At 37.2% G+C, this 22,092-nt stretch overlaps 1 protein-coding gene across 1 annotated transcript in view; it reads right to left on the bottom strand.

The window, feature by feature from the left end:
- Positions 1-21,726, bottom strand: part of Rab38 (RAB38, member RAS oncogene family) — a 69,695-nt gene extending 47,969 nt beyond the window's left edge. The window contains exon 1 of the mRNA XM_004868214.3: positions 21,443-21,726. Within this exon, the coding sequence (XP_004868271.1) occupies positions 21,443-21,644 (202 nt within the window). The 5' untranslated portion in view covers positions 21,645-21,726. The remainder of the gene's footprint in view (positions 1-21,442) is intronic.
- Positions 21,727-22,092: the final 366 nt, after the last annotated feature.

Here is a 22,092-nt window from a genome sequence, read left to right on the forward strand (position 1 = left end):
TTTTGCTGCTCAATTTTCTAAGTAAATATTGGCAAATTCACTATACTTTCCAAACTAAGCCCTTCTTATCTGCAAAGTGGCTATAAGAATATGAACAAAAGCATCATCCTATAGGTGAAATGAATTAACACATATAAAGCATCCAGCACAGTACCTTAGAAATAATAAATATTTGAATTTTTCCTTCTCTTAATTAGGATGTTATAAATATTACAAAAAATATAATGTAGATGCTGAAATCAGATTTTCAGTCCTGAGTTAATGCCAAAAAATATCTTAAGTATTTCAGCTGAGTGTTAAAAAAAAGTCAATGAAATCATATTGTTTCTAACTCTACTAGCAGTTATGAAGACTGGGTTATATTTTTTAACAAAGAAGCCCAGAAATGTGTGACCAGACAAAAGTTTTTAATTGTGATCTGAAAATGTATGTATGTGAAGAGTCTTATGAAATTAAAATAGAGTTTTGTGGGTATTACTTTTCTTAGAAAGAAAAAAATGCTGAAACTAAGTGCCATTTAAGGAAATGTAGGTCAATATACCTCTAAGGATACACAAATTTTGAGCACAATGTTTTGTAACAATGAGTATTAATTTAGATTAATAAACTGTTTTGTAAACTACATTGACAATGGCATTTGCCTTGGAACTGAAGAGGTGAAGAATACCTAAACACTAAGTGGATGAAAGTCAATGGTTCCAGGGTACCACCGCTCCCAGCCCAGAGGAAGGGGCTTCTGGGCCTCCATTCCACTGCTCCCAGCACAGACATAGGGGCTTCAGGGCTGCTGTACCACTGCTCCCAGTGAAGAGGAGGTGAGCCAAGTGGGTACTAACAGCACAGATACACCCTGCCCCCCATCAAAATGAGAAGACACATAAACAAATTGCAAAAACAGACTTCCAGATCACCTACAGCAACCCCAAAGGGAAAGGAGATGGAACACTCTGATACTAAACCACCTGGACTCCCTGAACTGGCCACAAAAGAGGACCTGGAAAAAATGAAATCAGAAATAATGTCTCAGATAACAGCAGAGACTGTGCTCATTGTGCAAGACATAATTAATAAATCTAGAGAGGAGCTCAGGAAAATGACAGAATCCCAACATAGGAAACAAACAGAATCCATAAAACAGATTTCCAGGAGATTAAAAACTGCACTGAAAGTCTACACAGCAGAATGAACCAAAATGAGGACAGAATTTCAGATATAAAAGATAAGGTTGCAATTAGTGAACAGGAAAACAAAAATTGTTTCAAAATTGTAAGGGACCATGAGAAATCAATATAGCTGCTACTAGACGATGCAAAGGAGAATAACATAAGACTGACTGGAGTCAACAAAGAAACAGGAGAGAGTGAAGAAGACATAAAAAAGTATTCACAGAAGTAATGGCAGAAAACATCCCAAGCAGGGGAAAATAACTTGATGTACAGATAAGTGAGGAATATGGAACTCCAACTACCCTTGATGGAAAAAAAATCTACATATAGGCATAAAATTGTTAAGATTTCAGAAACCCACCAGAAGAACAAAGTTCTATAAGCAGTTAGAGCAAAGAAACAAATCACATACAAAGCCCATCAGAATCACAGCAGACTTCTCAATGCAAACGCTCAAGGCAAGAAGAGCTTGGAGTGACATATTCAAAGCCCTAAAGGAAAACAGCCTCCAACCCAGATTGATGTACCCTACAAAACTATCTGTCAAAATTGATGGAGAAATAAGATAACTTCATGACAAAGAGCACCTTAGGAACTTCATGAATACCAAACCAGCACTACCAAACATTTTAGACAATATCCTAGGAAGGATCACAACTGCAGGAAGCACAGCAGAATGAATCCATCAGGCAAAACAAGAAATTAAATGTAAAGGGATAGAATCCAACAAAAAGAAATTGTCATGACAAGGATAAGTCAATATGTATCAGTTATAACCATCAATGTTAATGGTCTCAATTCACCAATCAAAAGAAAGAGAACAGAAGAATGGGTCAAGAAGCAAGATCCAACAATATGTTGCATACAAGAAACACAATTCAAAAAGAAACTCATAGAACGAAAGTTAAAGGGTAGAAAACAATACTCCATGTGAAAAAAGCAGGAGTAGCTATCCTCTTTGCAGATCAAGTAGATTTCAAACCAACACTGATAAAGAGAGTCAAAGAAGGACACTACATCCTTGTAAAGGGAACAATCCAACAGGAAGAGATGACAATCATAAATATCTATGCACCAAATGCTATTGTACCCAACTATATAAAACAAATAATAACGGACATGAAAAGTCATATATGCACTAATACAGTAGTGGTGGGGGACCTCAATAACACATTGTCACAAATAGATATATCAACTAGACAAAAAATAAGTAATGAAATACTAGAACTCAATCGAACTCTTGAACAAATGAACTTAACAGATGTTTACAGAGTGTTCAACACTGCATAATCAGAATACACATTCTTCTCGGCTGCACATGGGTCATTCTCCAAAATAGGCCACATACTCACTCATAGAAAATGTGTAAGTAAGTGCAAAGGAACTGAAGTTATCCCCTGTATATTAGCAGACCACAGTGCAATGAAATTGGAGATCCATAGCAAAAGAAACCACAAAAATTTCATAAACACAGAGAAATTGAACAGCACACTTCTGAATAACCAATAGGTCACAGAGAAAATTAAAGGAGAAATCAGAGATTTCCTTCAATTAAATGACAATGACAGTGCAACATATTGGAATCTATGGGACACAATAAAAGCAGTCTTATGAGGGAAATTCATAGGAGTGAATACTCATATTAGGTAAATAGAGTAAGTACAATTAAAGCACATGATGCCAAACCTCAAGCTTCTAGAAAAAGAAGAGCAGGACAAACACAAAGCTCATTCAAGGAAGGAGATTATAAAGATCAGAACAGAAATCAATTCAATGGAAAAGAGAATGAAACAAAAAAATTAATGAAGCCAAGAGTTGGTTCTTTGCAAGAATAAACAAAATTGATAAGTCCTTAGGAAACCTTATCAGAAAAAGGAAAGAAAAGGCCCAAATCCATGCAATTAGGAATTAAAAGGATGAAATTACAACGGACTCAGCAGAAATCCAGAGAATCATCAACACTTACTTCGAGAACCTATACACCAATAAGATGGAAAACACAGAAGAAATGGACAGATTCCTAGATACATATGAATTACCAAAGTTGAACGAAGAAGACTTAAGAATTCTAAACAACCAAATATCAATTGATGAAATTGAAAATGTAATTAAAAACTTAACAACTAGGAAAAGCCCAGGTCTTGATGGCTTCACTACTGAATTCTACAAGGCATTTAGAGAGGAAGTACTACCACTACTGTTTAAACTCTGCAATGAAATTGAAAGGGAAGCAATACTCCCAAATTCATTCCTTGAAGCAGGCATCACCTTGATCCCCAAAGCAGAGAAAGATCCAACCAAAAAAGAGAACTATAGGCCAATCTCAATAATGAACATGAATGTAAAAAGTCTTAATAAAATACTGGCAAATAGAATGCAGAAGATCATCAAGAAGATCACACACAATGACCAAGTGGGATTCATCCCAAGGATGCATGGATGGTTCAACATATGCAAATCAATCAATGTAATATGCTATATCAGTAGAGCCAAGGAAAAAACCATATGATCATCTCAATAAATGCAGAAAAAGCATTTGACAAAATCCAACACGCATTTATGATAAAAACCCTACAAAAAATTGGAATAGAAGGTCTCTACCTTCATCTAATTAAAGCCATCTATGAAAAACCAACAGCCAATATCATACTAAATCGTCAAACACTGAAATCACTCTCACTAAAATCAGGAACAAGACAAGGATGTCCACTATCACCACTCCTGTTCAATATTGTTTTGGAAACATTAGCCACAGCAATTAGACAAGAGAAAGAAATTAAAGGAATAAAGATAGGAAATGAAAAAATCAAATTGTCATTATTTGCAGATGACATGATACTGTATATAGAAGACCCCAAGAAGTCCACCAAAAGCCTTATAGACTAAATAACCAAACACAGTAAGGTATCTGGATACCAGGTCAACACACAAAAATCAATAGCTTTCCTCTACACGAACAACAGACTGACTGAGACAGAAATAGGGCAAACAATTCCTTTCATGATAGCATCCAAAAAACTGAAATACCTAGGAATCAACCTAACAAATGAAATCAAAGACCTCTTCTCTGAAAACTATAGCACTCTGAAAAGAGATTGAATATGATACCAGAAAATGGAAAGACATCCCCTGCTCCAGGGTAGGAAGGATCAACATGGTGAAAGTGGCCATGCTTCTAAAACTGCTATATATATTCAATGCAATCACAATTGAAATCCCAGCAGCATAGTTCACAAACCTTAAGAAAACAATCCAAAAATTCATTTGGAACAAGAAGAGACCCAGAATAGCAAAAGCAATTCTAGGTAACAGAGACATGGCAGGGGTATCACAACCCCTAAATTGAAACTACACTACAAAGCTACTGTGATAAAAACAGCATGATACTGGCAAAGAATCAGACCTGAGAATCAATGGAACAGATTAGAAGATGCAGAAACAACTCCAGACACACTTAGCCATCTCATGTTTGATAAAGGAGTCAAACACCCTCACTGGAGGAAAGATAGCCTCTTTAATAAATAGTGCTGGACAAATTGGGTTTCAACTTGCCAAAGATTAAAACTAGACCTATATCTCTCACCATGCACTAAACTAAAATCAAAATGGATTAAACATCTAAATATTAAAACAGAAATGCTGAATTGGCTGGAACAGAGGTTAGGTAGAACTCCTGAAGACCTTGGTGTAGGAAAAGATTTTATGAACAAAATCTCAGTTAACCATGAACTAGCACAAACATTCAACAAGTGGGTTCTCTTCTTATTAAAAAGCTTCTGCCCAGCAAGAGAAACCACCAGCAGTGTGAAGAGACAACCCACAATGTGGCAAAAAATCTTCACCTGCTTTTCCTCAGACAAAGGTCTACTATCTCGAACCTATAAAGAACTTTTAAAAAATCAGACCTCTCAAATTTAGACATCAAATCCAAAATTGGGCATCTGAAACGAACAGACATTTCTCAGACAAAGAAGTAGAAATAGCAAATAAACATATGAATAATGTTCAACATCATTCGAGAGATGCAGATGAAAACAACACTGAGATTCCACCTCACTCCAGAAAGAATGGCTGCTATCATAACATCAACCAATAACAAATGCTGGTGGGGCTGTGGGGAAAGAGGAACGCTGCTCCACTGCTGGTGGGACTGTAGACTGGTGCAACCACTGTGGAAATCAGTATGGATATACCTCAAAGTAGGACTGGAAGTCCCATTTGACCCAGCTATTCCCCTGCTGGGTATCTTCCCCAAATAATTAAAAGAATCCTACCACAGTGATATATGTGCACCCATGTTCATAACAGCACAATTTGTAATAGCTAAAACCTGGAAGCAGCCCAATTGCCCATCAACTAGAGACTGGATAAAGAAAATGTGGGGTTTTTTTTTTATAAAATGGAGTACTACTCAGCCATAAAAAATGAGAAATCAGAGACATTTATAGCTAAGTGGATGCACATTGAGGTGATACTCTTAAGTGAAATAAATAGGACACACATATGTAAATACCTAATAGTTTCTCTAGTGTGAGAAACTGAAAGTGTACATAAGGACTAAAAGGTATAATAGATAATGTGAAATAGGAAGAAAAGGGGTAAAGGTAAAGGGGAAGTGGGAGGGGTCGGGAAAGGAAAGAAGGGAATGGAATTAATATGAGAAAATGAAAAAATGGAAACAAAGACTTTGTAAAATAAGGAGGGATGGAGAGGTTGAAGGGAGGGTAGGGGAAGGTGGAAAAATTAGAACCAAGAGAGACTATGTAAAGGTGCAAATTTCCAATGATGAATGTCATTATATTGTATACCTGAAATGTACCAATAAAATAATATTTAAAAAAAAGAAAGTAAGTAGTTCCAGTCTAGTGTATAGAACCTAATGCTCAAGCGGTTGTAACCGGAAGGAAGAAAATTTTTATCCCTACCAGCACATGACAATCCAAAATCATTTCTTACATAGATTGTACATTTTTTAAATTTCCCAGTCATTTAGTCAATGAAAGAAAAGGGTAAAATACTCTTCAGATGATACAACCCAGAGATGAAATTTCACTTTTCCCAAATGAGTTTTAAGGTTTTTCTTTTTTAAAAAATTCCTGATGTAAACAGTGATCTCCTTTGATACCATTCAGTGTGAGCCTTGACATTTCAGAAAGACAGGGTGAGGGAGCCCTCTGTGATCATTCAGAACTCTAAAGCCCTCTAGGCTTTTTGTTAAAAGATGTCCCATGATCTCTTTGAAAGATCTAATCAGATGAAGGACAAAGTCATGAGTTATTCAATAATCTGCTTGTCCAGAGGTTTTCAGAGTAGAATACGCAGCTCTCAAGAATAAACTAAAAGAAACCTATTTTTATTTCTTTTCTTTCCTTACTGCAGAATTTTTTAGGTGCTTTAAATTTGTATTTTGAAGCCAGCATATTGGCATTTCAATATATGGCCATTTTATGAGAATGCTAAAAGCAACATATAGTCTTGTACCTTTATAGAAATTTAAAAAGGAAAATTTGAGTGCGTTTGTGAGCCTATGTATGTCAGATTAGAAACAAGGAGAAAATAGCTTATTTCTAGAAAGAAAAGACCTTTGTATATGGAGGTCACTAGGCCAGCCCACTTGGAAAGTTTATATTTTTGGCATTCCAGCAAGGGGTTACATTCAGATCAGAATGTTTGTAGCACTCACATTTTATCCTTCTGTTGTCAGCTGACAGCCCTCTCTGCTGTTTCTTATTAAAAGAGTGAGAGCCGTGTGACCCTTAGTGACTACCTAACTATTGGCAGAGTAAGAACCTGACAAAATTATCCTGGGTAAATTTACTTTAAAGCAAAATACTATAATTCAAAAACCATGTTTTGCATTAGATGGCTCATTCAATACACATACTGAATAGCTGAGAAAGTCCAGGCTCTATGCTTTGTGCTGATAATTTGTATTTTTTGCCCACAAGGAACTTCTAAACTAAGAAGAGTCATACTGGATGTCTGCACTGAAAATGATCCAATTTACCCCCGAGATCCCTTCTCTTAGCTGTGTAGATGTGATTCATGACTTAGCTTGCAGATCTTTGGGGTGTGACGTGAAAAAGCAATCAACTGAATCACCACAGTTTATACAATGGCTACAGTAGCAATTTTGGTAATTTTGTGGCAAAATTCACTAACTTGAAGGGGCAGAAGTCATGGCTCTTAATTTGAATTATGGACAGCCTTGAACAAATCAGAGCAGCCTTAAACAAGTGTATTTCTCTTGCCAAGTCTCCGTTTTCTCATGGGTTAAGTGAGACTGGTGTGGCTGATCTCTAAAGCCCCTCCCTGCTCTCATTCCTTAGATTAACTCAAGTTGTTGCTCTCCTTCCCAACAGTCTGCAATGGTCCATTTTGTGTAAGATTGAGGAAAAATACATCCAAACATCACAGCTATGTTGTGCATTTAACGATATTTTCAACTCATCATTAGTACTCTCTATATATTCTTAATAAGTACAACCAAGCAGTGAACCTTCCAAATAGGCATAAAACCTGTGGCAGGCAACATACAAGGTTTTCTTACCATTGTGACCCTAACCAACTAGTTAGATTAGTCACTTCACCATTATGAGCCTGTTTCCTTACTGGTAAAATAAGGAAGCTAGATGGGATGTTCCAAAACAAATTCATTGTTGCTCTAGAGAACTCCCTTTAGCATCAAAAGGTACACAGTTCTTCACCTCCTACTGCTGTGTTCCTCAGTCTGATCACAGCATCACCAGCTACAACCTGAATGTTACAATGGTAACACCCAGAATGTTACCTTCAGATCACTATCTTCCAATTCATTCCTCATCCTCTCACCTGAAGGCTCTCCAACATCCTATCAACATTTCCACTTCAGAAGCAGCTTTGAACTCTGCCTTCTCTTCTCTGTCAGCATTGCTACCACTCCAGTTTGCCCTCTCATTGTTCTTCACTTGGACACCTGAAAGCTCCCTAACTCTCCCTCATCACATCACATGCTTTCTTCCCAGAAATGAATATAAATATAGTTCTTTAGACAGTTGCCATCTAATAGTATAAAAAATCATGTGAAGTGTTTATATGATACCCATTCCTGGCCTATACTACCCACAGATTCTTATGATGTTGGTTTTGTGCTGTACCCAAGAATCTGCATTTTAAGAACATTCTATTTCTGTTCTAATTCATTTTCAAAAGATAAGTCTTACAGTTAGACTTATCTGTTTTAGCTATAAAATCTGTATAGCTTCATAAGCTATACAAACTTATGAAGAAGACATTTTCATTAATACTAAACATAAGGTTGTATATCTTTTGGCTCTAACTACTTTTCCAAACTCTTCTCTTGTCACTTCCTTCAAAATGTTCCATGGAAGTCACCCTGGACTACTCTTTCTTTTCCTAAAACACCTCCTACATTATTATCTGGATTTCCTTGCCATTTACATCTCAGTTCTCAAATCCGTAATATCCTCCCATCTCTCCTCCCATTTGGTTCACTGAAATTCTATGTAGCTTTCAATGGTAACCTGAAATCTTACCATATTTGTACAGCCTTCCTTGTACTGACAGTTGGAATCTTTTATTCTCTTCTTCGTGACCCTTTTATTTTCTTTCTCCTACACCATGAGTGTTTATATGGTTTATATTCATATTTCAGTTTCCAGCATCATGAAAATCCTGGAGAGCAGGTTAGTCATGCTTTGATGTTGTAAAACTTAAGAGCCATTTCTTCACCTTTTGTATAGAATAAGACTTTAAGATACTATGATGGAAATAAACTGAAGTTAAGGCTGCTTCTTCTTCTAAAACAGATCATCGTATTTTTTAATTACTATTTTATACTGATGTAGTTACTCTATATTCAACTCTCACTTCTAGTAAATAATCAATAAATCTTCAATGAAGGAGAAAATTGACATTATTCTAATATGGCTATGTGCATACTTGTTCCAACAAGTTTCAGACTACAATGTCATGCTTTTATAACTATGTTCATTACCAAATAATCTCTTGTAATCAATTTACTATACTCCAAATAATACATGTTTTGGGGCTCATGGCACAATCAGAAGACCTGAAGTGTTACAATGATATTCTCTATATTTCTAAGAATGATAGTATGAAAAGCAGAAAGTCAATGGATCTTGTAGTGATCTGGAAGAAAAATCTCAAATAATATAATTTCCGCAATGGTCAAACAGACACTGAACTTTCAATGGTGGCTGGTTTTGAAGGCTCAGGGAAAATCCACATTGCTAGAATTAGTCAGGCTGACATCCTAGTGAATGGGTTTTCTCCAATTTTTAGGAACATATCTGACTCTCTGGTAGTGGTCTGAAGCTCTTTCGTCTTCTGTCTCTACCACTTTGCCCTGACAAACCAGTGACAGAAACGTATCAATCACTATTTTTCCAAGTCATTACACATAGATCCTAGAACTAGCCTTGTATGATCTTCCCCTTCAAAATTACAGTCTGATCCACAATGATAACCTAGTTTCTGTAGCCCCCATGACAGGCACTGGACTCTATACACAGTAAGAATTCAGTAAGGTCCCATTGCTGAGTGAAGGAATAACCCCTAACCCTCATCACCATTTGAGGTGACCCTTGCATACTTACCAAGAACCATCTGTCGAATACATTGCATTCATCACTTTTTTCCATTCACATTGTAATTACTCATCTATTCTCATCTCATTCATGAATAGCTATAATTTTCCAAGAACTATTCTAAGAACTTAATTCTAAGAACTTCATGTTGATTATGCTCTATTGAAGAGATAAATCAAAAACAAAAAGTAAAGAAAATGTAAATAATATTCTGTTAGCTGATGCAAAGTATTACAAAGAAAAACAAAGTTGAAAAGGAGAAAAGGGATGCTGGGGTGGGGGCAGATTTGAGCAGATTGGATAGTGAAGACCCCACTAAGAGGGTATCATCTGAGCAAAGATCAAATCAAGTAAAGTAGTAGGCTCTATTAATATATTGGAAAAGAAGGTTATAAACAGAAAGAATAGCAAGTGAAAAAGATCCCTAGGCACAATGAGTCTGCCAAGGGTTTGGAGAATTGCAAGGAATCTTAGCTGGAAAGGACTACACCGTCAGAAGATAGTGAGAAAAGGCAGTGAGATCAGATGGTCCAGACAGCTTCATGCCTTTAATTCTAGGTGAGAGAGGCAAGTAGTGAAGGATTATGAGCAGATAAGAAACATGACTTGGCAGCAGTGAATGGGTAACTGCTGCTACAATGAGAAATGTCTTGAGGGAGTGAAGGTGGGAAGTGGAGAGAACAGTTAGGAGGTTATTGCAATAATTCAGGCAAGAGATGATAATGATTTGGGCGAACATGGTAGTGATTCAGACTTTAGGAGCCTTAGATTTGGTGTGTGTGTGCAGGAAGGGAAGGCCAGGATTCAGATACACTAAGTTTGAGATGTGTATTAGGATACATGTTAAGTAGTAGTTGTACATAGACTGAAATTTCAGGAGGAAATCAAGGCTGAAAATTCAACTTTTTCCCCCCTTGATTTGTGTACCCTTTTGCCAAATTAACCTTGTTTCACCTCTGATTAATTACTTTGCTAATTAAACATTCTTAGACATCCACCATTTCCCACAGCACATGCCAATAAATGGAGGTTGGGCTGTTAAGTGATCCACATAGGATTCAAAGCAATTTGAACCATTCTCCTACAGTTATAAATTGGAAGATGCATCATAAATACACAGATATTGGAATAGCTTGAGAATTCAGAATATTTTGATGCACATATACATTATACATATTATTTAATAATGTTCAGAATTTAATTTATTTGAACTTAGTGTCAAATCTCTAAGAAAAACAATGTGCTGAGATGCTACTCCTTTCACATTATCATACAGCACAAAAACACTGCTTTAAATTAACTATGCATTTATATCAATTTTATAAAAAATTCTAACAAGATATTTAGAAATCAATAAAATTACATAATTTTATTTTAAAAGAAATCATGTTATCGATCCATCTTTCTTATGGTAAACTCCTATTATGATTACCTAGGTTCCTGTGTTTCTTTGGCTCAGATTAGTACAATCATCTACCCGTAGATGGAGTTGTGTGGAGAAAAATAAGGGAAATCGGAGCTGTGGGGGAAGCTTTGTCTTGATTTCCTAGGGGATTTGGAGCAGTGGCTTAGGTGGTGCAGAATTGGGAACAAGTTTTTCAGAAAGGCTTTGTGTGGTGTGTGTGTGTGTGTGTGTGTGTGTGTGTGTGTGGTGCTGTGGAGATCAAACCCAGGGCCTCAGGCATGCTAGACAAATGCTCCGCCACTGAGCTATATCTCCAGCCCAGAAAGGCTTTAAGAAGATGATCAAGTGTTTATGTTTGCTAGGTCAAACAAAAGAGTTCATTTATCTTATCCTCTGTCCTACTATGGGATTCTTACATTGCACACCTTGACCTACAAGTTAAAGGACAATCAAACTATGCCTTGCTCTGCTAAATTCTGCTTCTTGTTTTGATTCACCTTCACTCCATCATGTCTCTTTCCCTTTTCCTTATCCCCCACCTAACCAACTCTTATTCATCCTTCAATGTTAAACCAAAGCCAACTTTCTTGGGACTTTGTGTGACTACTGTCTCCATGCCCATCTCTTCACTCCTCTGTATTACTGTAGCATTGACTGACTGTATCACACACTTTGCTATTTAATCAAGTCCTGCTGTACACTAATTTTAACTTGCTTCAAATCTATGCAGCCTGTGTCCCCAATTACCCTGTACATTCCTTGACCCTACCATTCAGTTTTTCAACTACTGTGTCCATGTCTGCAGAGTATAGCTCTTAGTTTATATTCACAAGGGACTTACATAGTAGAATGGAACTGGCAATATAAGTACTTTTTACATAATAAAGTAACAATTAATACTGATCTTTATTCTTGCAAGAGAATCCCAGCAGGCATTGGAGTACACTGAATGAAGTGTGATTGCTGATCCAATTCATTTACTTTCTATGCCTACAAACTCTTCCTCATTAAGTTTCACTCTGAATCTGTTCACAGTTCAGAATCTTCCAGGTTATTTCTGTAATTTGTTTAGTTCCTCCATAAGCATTTTATTTTATATGCTTGTTGTCATCTCTTATGGGGAAATTTTGGCTCTATTCAACACAGAAATAAAGCCAGCCATGATGTATTGAAATAAGATTAAGTGTATAAGAGAATAAGATGACAAAAAATGTCAATACTGTTTTTTTTGCGTGTGGATATCGGTAACCAATAGGCTTACAGAAGCTAAGATTAATGGATTATAGTGATTTACTGTTAAATTTTAAAAGTAGTCTCATTAACTCTGAATTTATATTTAAATTTAAGGCCACATATGTATATGTGTATTTGAAAATGAGTCCCAGTAAAATGTCATAGTACATTTTTGTTAGAACTTTTTAGACTGAGATTCAGTGCAAACAGCTTAAGTGAAATAACTCATCTACCCATACAGTAATTAAAGGTCCAACAATGAGCAGAGGCAAGGAATGAAGCCAAGTCACAAATGAGGTATTGACATTAATCAAGATAGGAAGATCAGTATCTCGTAGTTTTAATTAAACCACCTAAAATACTCCCACTAAATTATAAGTTTAAATGTGTTAAATTAAAAGCTATCTTTAAGTTATTCATCATTGGAGACAACACCTGTAAGTAACCTTTAGAGATACTTTCATAAATAAAAGAGACCATGAACTCCAAAGCTTTAGTTCTTAAAGAATTTCCAGGTTCTTCTAGAGCTATAATTCTCAAAACATGCACCAGCATGCTCTAAGATGCCACATAAACTCAGGGGTACAAGAGGATATTTTCTAAATTTCAAAGAAAACACAGTGATACTCAAGAACAATTAGACATCTCAGAAACTTCTAGCTTAAAGTAGTTCACAGCTTTAACAGTGTGTTCCTTTTGATGTCATCATCTTTTCAACATGAGATTCTGGAAGTTACTGTGATTAAAAAAATATCATGTGAAAATCAGTGTGAACAGGAAATGAGCGTGGTGGAATCTATACTGTTTCAGAGGTTTGACATATTGCACCACAGCAAAAGGCACACACAATCTACTAAAAAATGAAATAACAATGTTTCTTTTAGTTTATGTGTTTCATTTATCCACATGGTTAGAAAGTTGCTAGAAAAAATACTTATTGTTTGGTGCTAATGAACAGAATCATTAGGTATTTCTTTTGGCTTAGAAGCACTATGAAAAATTCATTTTGATACTAAATATTTGGTGAATTGAAAGTTTGAGAACTTCTGCTATAGCCTCTAGTGTCTAACCTATTTTTTTCTTTAAATTTAAAACACACACACACACACACACATCACAAAATACACATAGTCCCTTCTACCACCATATAAGATTTAATTTTTATTCTGGTATCATAAAATATCACAGGTGTCCTTAGTTTTATTTTTCTAGTACGAGACTTTTGTCCTTCAAGCACTGTGTTTTCCCTGCCTCAAAGCAGTAGAAGACGATGGTTGTTATTAAACCAAGCCAACCACATGATCTTAGCAATGATGTATATAAGAATTTAGCTCATCTTCTAAATTTCAACAATCTTTTGAGATGTGAAAACTATTGCACTGCATTATTGTACATTAGGAAATAGAATATGCTGGTTACAAAATAGGATTTGTATCTAGACAAATCTCAGTTCACATCACAGCACTACTCCCGGTATGTGTGACTTCTGAAAAGTTTTAGTTTGTTTACTTGTTTATCTATTTTATAGCCTATCTCAGCATAGTTCTCTTAGTTCAACCAGCTAAATTCACTGTAAGCAGTAAATGAAATGAATGCATACAGATATTTAGCCATGCCTAACCCTTAATAAATACTGCTCATTAACAACACATTGTATTGCAGATGAAAATAGTGCTCCCAACAAAATTTAGATCAATTAGACACCTCAGTTGTTTTAAACTTTACCCTATAAATTGGATTAAAATTTGTTTGAATCTCTCACACTGTAAGTATTGTCTTTCCATTACACTGAGGAGACACACAAAAAACTAAATTCTTTATCACTCTTCCAGAGAGAGCAATTTCATACAAGGCTGAAAAACTAATTAAAAGTTAAATCCAAATATAAATGATAAGGAATAAAAGTTAAATAATTCATTGGGATAACACAAACTATAAAAAGTAGAGATTCACAGTGGCACTGCACCTGCCTGGCAAGCACAAGGTCCTGAGGTCAATTCCCAGTACCAAAAAAAAAAAAAAGAAAGAAAGTACAGATTCAAAGGAAAAGGTAATAAGACATTTTAAACCATCAACTCTTCTCAAATTTTTTCCTTGCTTCCAAAAGTATGCCTTTGCTTGGTTCTCCCACTTAGCACTTTCTCCTTCTCCACTTCTTTTATGATTCTACAATAATTTCATTAACTATGCACTAAATAACTTATGGTAGAGCCTGCTAAAAATTGTGAAGGATATCTAGACAGGTACAAAGTAACTCTAACACAAAGCTTAATGGGAGAAGTGCTGCAAGAAAGATAAAGAAAAATTACATAATATTTGAGGAAGGAAGAAGTTACCCCTGATGAAGGAAAATTAGGAAAGCTTTCAAAAGAGCTGCTTTTCAGATGAGTCTGAAACACTGAGTAGGATTTGGACAAGTGGAACTACAGGGAAGGGCATATTAGCCAAAGGGAAAAATAGAGGTAATAAACAGGGCTGAACAAAGAATACCAAGAAGTTTGAATGGCTGAAATGTAAGGGTTATAATGGACAGTAGGCAGAAATGATATGAGAAATGTTATTGGGAGTCAAACGATTGGTAATTTGTCCACAATTGTAAGCTACCATTCCCTCTTCTTCACTGATGAACTCCCACAGACCTGGTTGCTCCTTATTCAATTATCTTTGTACCTTGGTACTTAGGACAACACCACAACACCTATTGTTAAAAATAAATTTTCAATTCTTCAAACCTTATGAGTAATAAGCCAGGGAACCCTGCACCCTAGTTCTGGTTCTACTAGTGACAAGTTCTGTGGGCCTGAGAAATCGGTGTCACCTCCCCTCTGGATGAGTTTCCTTGTCTCTAAATGTGTGTTTTTGATAAGTCCTCAAGGTTTTAACTTCATAAAATTACCCTTAAGAAGTCATTATTTCATGTCATGTACCAAAAATTCCCCACAAGATATAATTTTGCCATTTAATCTCCAAACAAATGAGGCTTCATCCCAAATTATAAAGACTTTTATTAAGAGGTAAAGCTTTTAACAATGGTGTTTATGGGGAAAAAAAATGGAAAGCCTCCCTAAGAAAACTAGTTACCATATTTCTCAATTCTAAAATATATATATAAATGCTTACAAAATTATAAAGCCTTTCAATCATGAACACATTGAAATAAGTTTGTTTTTTAATTTTTAAGAAAATTTGAAAATCAATATGTCTTAAAATTAAGGCATTGATGCAATAGTTGAGTGAAAACCTTTTCACTGAACAAATACCCATGAGCATATATTATGTGCCAAGCACTATGTTAAAACTCACAGATGCAGTTTGAAAGAAAAAGAAATTCCAATGTGCTAATACCATGGGGTAAGCATACAATGTGTTGGAGACAATGAAATAATGTCTCCCTCAGTCAGATGGAGTTGATAGAGCCATTTTAGAGGAAGTGCCATGGGTAGCATGATGATGCATCCATAGCAGTTATCTAAGGGAAAAGAGGAAAATAATTTTGTCCAAGGTAATTGTGTGAGTTATAGCATTAAGGGAAAGGTAGGTAAATAAAGACAATAAGATCAGACATGGCTGATGATCATAGGTGTGAGATGAGACTGGCAGAAAGAACAGAGATTTCATCATAAAAAGTCTTAAATTTCACGTTAAAAAATGTCCATCTCAGAGTCAGAGATTAAAAGAAATAAAAAGGGCTCTATATGGTTGAAGAGCTTTGAAGGATCCCCTAAACTGAATAATCAGAAGAGAGAGGGAAAAGCCTTTAAGCTTATATCAAGACGACTATTCTCAAAAATGTGTCAGAGGCACAATTCTACCAACCCCAGTGACAGCTGAATATCAAATCATTTTTATTGAGCAATCATTATGTAAAGATATTGTAAAGAATTTATCCAGAAAGAAAGGGGATTTGTGAGTCTGAAGTTTATGAGAAGTCAAGTTTATCAGCATAATTTTTTAGTCATCTAAATAGAGTGAGTATAAGTCACTTTCAGGGAATAATTCTGGTAAGACCACAGAGCTAGATACAAGCACAGAAAATATAATACTAGTTAAGAAGTTTTTACCATCTTCCTCAGAGTTGGTCTCAAGCTGATAGTTGAAGGATGCAGCACAGGTGAACCCCCTTTGGACTACTGCAGTATTGTAAACTTATCCAAATCAGTACAACTTACTTGTTTTTATAGGTTATTTGCTTTTATATAATGCCTGCTAAACTGTAAACTTCTTGAGACCAATATTTAAATCATATTCAATTCTTTATCCTTGTTTTCCCCTCATCTAGCAGAGAACCAAACAAATACCAGGTATTTAATATATACCAAATGTGTGTGTTGAAGAAGTCATATAACAAGCACACTTTCATATTCCCTCTTTTTCTCAAATGGCTTAGCATGCTTTGGTGAAACTGCTGCCTATTTTCCTATCAAAACTAGTCCTAAGTGATGGGACATGTCCTAGGTACAAATTCTAACAATTGTCCTGCAAGAAGTGTTGAGGCCTTTCACTATTTCCCTTGTCCAACTTTGAAATTTCATCATTTTTGCTTACTCTGCCTATAAGCACATAACATGCTATTCTACACAGCAATTAGAAAATCTATAATTAGCCAGGCTAGATACAAGGCAATAAACTGTAAAGCAGAGTGCCCCAGACTTGACATGAGTGTCTTTTAAAAAATTCTTTTGTTTGACCAACTAGTTCCCAATTTAGCTTTTCCCACATTTCTAGATGTATTACCTTGATGTTTAAGACCCATTTTATAAAACTCTTTGGAGAATTACTTTTAGAAATAGGTACTAAAGTGATTGTAAAGTCTAAACCTTTCAGTTGTGTTTCACAACTTGAAAGCATTTTGCAAACTGTAAAACAACCTACCACAGTGATCCAAATGAATGTCACAGCCCCAGGTGTGAAGAGTCAGGTAGCTGCCTAAGGACTCCTGACTCTGAGTTTCCACTATCTTCAACCTGTTGCTCTGCCAATGAGATAATGTTCTCCTGTGCTTTCTGGTGACAAAGTTGGTAGAGAAAATTACTATAGATGTACTCTACTGTATATAGAAACAATGTTCTTCTAAATTGGATCTTGTCATTAGAGAAATTTGTTATTTAGTAGAGACCCGCAGTAAAGTTTTTACATAGTGAAGATGTGCCTATCTAAATTATTTGCAACCATAAGTTTATTTGTGCTATATTAAATCTGGTATTGGGCTTTCTGATTTTCTGATGATCAACACACTTGGGTAATCTCTCATATATGTTCCTGTTTTCCAGCATTTGAGACTATTCTTCTATGACAAGCTTGTCCAACCCCTTAACTTGGGCAAATTCCTTACCTTTCTTATTCTTGATCTTCTCTGATATAAAACAGATTTAACTCCATCTTCTCTATCTACACTCTCAGTGACCCTGGTAAGCTCAAGCAGGAAAATGTATGTGACAGCAATTTGTACTTATGACAATTAGAACAAGAGTAATGACTAACATTTGTTCAGCATTTATTATATGTCAGGAACAGCTTTATATGAATTAACTCATTTAATTTTTTAACAAATCTAAAGTACACAGGTTCTGTTATTATACCCATCTTACAAACGGGAAACCAAAGCAAAGAAGATAAGTAACTTGTGCAACTCACAAGATATGCAAGTAAAGAAGTTGGAATAACCTGAACTACTTACACTACAGGCACAGTGAGACTAGGATAATAAAGCTGATGGGGACTGCAAGAGTTAACATCTTATAAATATGTAACATCACAGGAAAATAAAATAATTGCTATTTTGTAGATGAGGCACCTAAGATTCAGCAAGGCTTTAAGGATTGTCTGCTGTCAAGTGCTACACTTTTAAAGTATGTATAATTTCCAGCATATCTAGATTATATCTGAAGTATTCTATTTTAATTTGAGGGAAGTAGAGTAAAGCTATTAGGAACCTGGGGGCTGGATTCAATAGTCATGTTTTAATTTTAGCACTAGCATATAACCATCTATTTCACTGGTTTAGAAATGTGAGGTGCTATCACCAAGTGCCCAAATTCCTGCAGCTGACTCCCAAAGCACATCAAGAGTTCTAAATAAATTTGTATAGCTGTCTATGAATATGATAATGGAGCAATTACTGTATCTAGATTTGGAGACTCACGTATGAACTTTCCACTGTTTTTTTCCTGATGAATCTATATTATAAAAGAAAAAAAAAACCTGATGATTTCACATAAACAAGAATGAACTTTTCATAGATTTTCATTCATTTTTTTTCCATTTTCTACACAGTAGTACTGATATCCAAAAATCAGTTAGAAATAGCAAGGAGAGGGCAAAGATAACCTATCAACTAAAGAAGGGAAAGAGTTCTCTATTCCCATAGGCTGACTGTGTGCCAGCCATTCAGCAGCCTGTGGGCACAAAGACCACAGCTTGACTCCAAGTCACAGAATGGGTCAAATCTGGCCCTTCCACTATGAGCTGGGTGGCCTTAGGCAAAGTTACTTCATTTCTCTGACTCTCTCCAAAGCTTCTGATAACAGAGCTGACCCAGCTGCTCTTCTATTGTAGAGTTCTATGATCTAGGGCAACTGAGAGCCCCTAAGGAGTTTGTGGAATTCATCACCTTGCCTTACAAGCCCCTAAAGATATTTTTGTGGGGGAGACTTTCAGGATTAGGCTGCTCAATCAAAGTGGCTATAAGATATATGTCATGGGAATTTTCTGGACAAATAGGACTTTACTTAGCATTGAGCCAAATGATTATCAAGAATCTACCCAAGCCAAGATTTAGCTAGTATGTCTGGTATTCTATCAGGCCAGAGCAAGTTCTGTCTATGTCACTGACAATGCCAGCCCTCTCAAAACTTGGCCCACCAAACTGCATCATCTACTTTTTCTGAATACGCACCAAAGTTGAGCACAAAGAAAGAAGACAGGCTGTGACTTGAAAATATTAGCAGGTACACTTGGCTAACTAGAGTTTGAGTGGGAAGTTGTGGCTGGATTTCAAATGAACTCATAATCTACCGGGCCCTCATACAGCTGAAGCACATATGCTTCATGATCCTATCCCAACATGCCCTCACTTCCACTCAACAAGCTTTGCTTTCTGTCTACCTCAAACTCAACCCACAAAGTTTTTGAGCTTGAGGCTACCTAAGAAAGATTACCTACACTGAGCTTTAGAATTCTGAGCAAAAAAGACCACTACTAGAACACTGAACACCACTTACCTGTAGAATTGACTTTCCAAGACTCTATAGATACCTTATTTATATATACTTCTAAGCATATGGAATAAAAAAAGATTCAGATGAGGTGCTCAACTCTAGAATTTGGGCTTGTAATCACTATACTCTTTTATCTCCCCCATTTAGGTGAGGGAACTGAGACCAGTGAAAGTATAACATGCCTAAGGTCACAGTATTACTCAAATTTTAAACAGAAGTGCATCCCTTTTGAAAGAGGAAGCTATTTCTAAATGCAATTCCTAGAGACTTATGCATCCAAAAGAGCTCTCAGACACTAAAACTCGTAGCAAAAGAGTATTGTATAGACGTAGAATGAATATTTTAGATCAAAAGCCCAAACAGACACTGGTTGATGACACCTTCTGGTCTCTGATAATCCCTGTGCTATTAGAACTGCTGAAGATTCCAAAAGCATGAATCTGTTCACATTCCAATAGTTTTATCATAAGACTTGGTGGCTCATGATTAGTCTAGGGTCCCCGGACTAGAAACGGCCTTTCAAAAATTTTCCACATTTGTTCTCACTTCAAGCCATGATAAAATGTTTCCAGGCAAATGTATCAGCTGAATTGTACCTGTTTTCTGAAGAAAGAAAGAAAAAAAAGAATTGGCTAGTTTGCATCCAGCTCTGATAAAGAAAGGTTCCTCAAGCCACAGACCATGAGATAGAGATGAAGTGGGACTGTCTGAAGCGCTTCATAGAAAATCTTGGAGGACTTTAAAATATCTAAGCAGGGAGGCTCTGGGCCATCATTGTCTAACCCCTTTCCACTTAACAGGGATTCAGCTTAGCTAAAGGGACTTGTCCAAAGCCACTGAGCAGGTTAGAGTGGCAGAACCAGGATCTGTAATAAGAAGTTGGACATGCCCAGGTTGCAAACAGCCTTAGGCCCAGGACTCTCTCTCGGAGCAGATACTTTGCACTATCACTTTTGACTGTGTCTAACTCCAGGTACAAACTTCAGGGTCAAATTCTGATTTCAAAGGTTGTCAAGGAAAATAAAACAAAACAAAGCAAAACAAAAAAATTATTTTCCAGATCTTTCAAAGACAGCTTCAGAGCTAAATCAAGAAATCTTATGGCTAGTGTCATAGACCCTTACACAGAAGCTGCCTTAAAATATGTACACAACTTCCTTTTGATAGACCACAGCGAGCAAGAGAGATAGAAAGATAGAAAGATACAGAATGAGATACAGATGGGGCGGGGGTATTTTGCCACTGATATATAGAAAGCAAACACTCTCAAACTCTCTTGACTGAAAGACTGAAAAAAAGGGCAGTGAAATTTGGAATAAATTGATAAAATCAGGAATGGGCAAACTTCAACTAGCCTGGAAGTATCCCGGTTTCCCTTGTTAACAAGGCTAGGGGCCTCCCCTCTCTGGGCTCAGGCATGGAGAGCATGTGTGACACTCTAGGCCCTGTCATTAGCACAAAAGCCTAGTCCTGGCCCACAAAATCAAATAGACTGAGAACTGAACGCAATTACAATCTCTCTCTCTGAGTTCCTGAGGAGGCCTGCTGTGGCCAGAAAGATCCCAGAGGAAAGTGACAGAACTAGAACCATAGCCCCAAAGCTCCAGAGAAGGCACTGCAAGTTTCAGTTGGAGTGAAAAACCTCTGCTCCTCTCTGCCCTTCTTCTGAAAAACAAGTTTCCAAAACAGAGAAACGGCTCTTCTGGAGGAATGCCCTGGCGATCATCTAGATCTCACGCAGGGCTGGGGACCAGCTGCGCGCCCCGCCCCGCCCCGCCCCATCCCGTCCCGCCCTCTTCCCGCAGCGCTCACCTGCGATGTCCCAGAGCTGCAGGCGCACCACCGTCTCCGGGTCCCAGTGGAGCACCTTAAGCGCGAAGTCCACGCCGATGGTGGCCCGGTAGTGTGAGGAGAAGTTCTGATGCACGTAGCGCTTAATGATGCTGGTCTTACCCACGCCCAGGTCACCGATCACCAGCAGTTTGTACAGGTGCTCTTTGTGCGGAACCTGCATCCTGGCTGCCTGGCCTGGAAGGACAGCCTGGGTTCGGCGCGGCAAAGATACCAGGAGAAAAAGTGTGGGCGCGAGGGAGAGGCGTTGCAGGCGGGGCGGGGGCTTGGGGCGGAACTCCTCCCCCGGGGTTAATCCTCCTTCCTACTTCGCGGTTTTGGAGGTGGGTGGAGACAGGAGCTACACTCCTGGCTGGAAACTAAGGGGCTCAGGGGTTCGCCTATGTGTACACTACAGTTGCCAGAGATTTTCTCTCCTTTGATCCTGGCCACGAAACTAGCCAGTACTTTGCGGGAGGGGAGTTAGTGAAAGGCCCAGCTGAACTCAGACACCCTGAGACTGCCAGCCACCACCACCACCATCCCCACCCCCCACCCCCGCCCCACGCTACAGCGCAGAAAGCTGAGAAAAGCAGCGGAGAATGCAGTATTAGGAAGCACAACATCAGTGC

Source organism: Heterocephalus glaber, unplaced genomic scaffold (genome assembly GCF_053883595.1).
Source record: "Heterocephalus glaber isolate CG9 unplaced genomic scaffold, H.glaber_assembly_v1.0 deba00001429, whole genome shotgun sequence".
NCBI lineage: Eukaryota > Metazoa > Chordata > Mammalia > Rodentia > Bathyergidae > Heterocephalus > Heterocephalus glaber.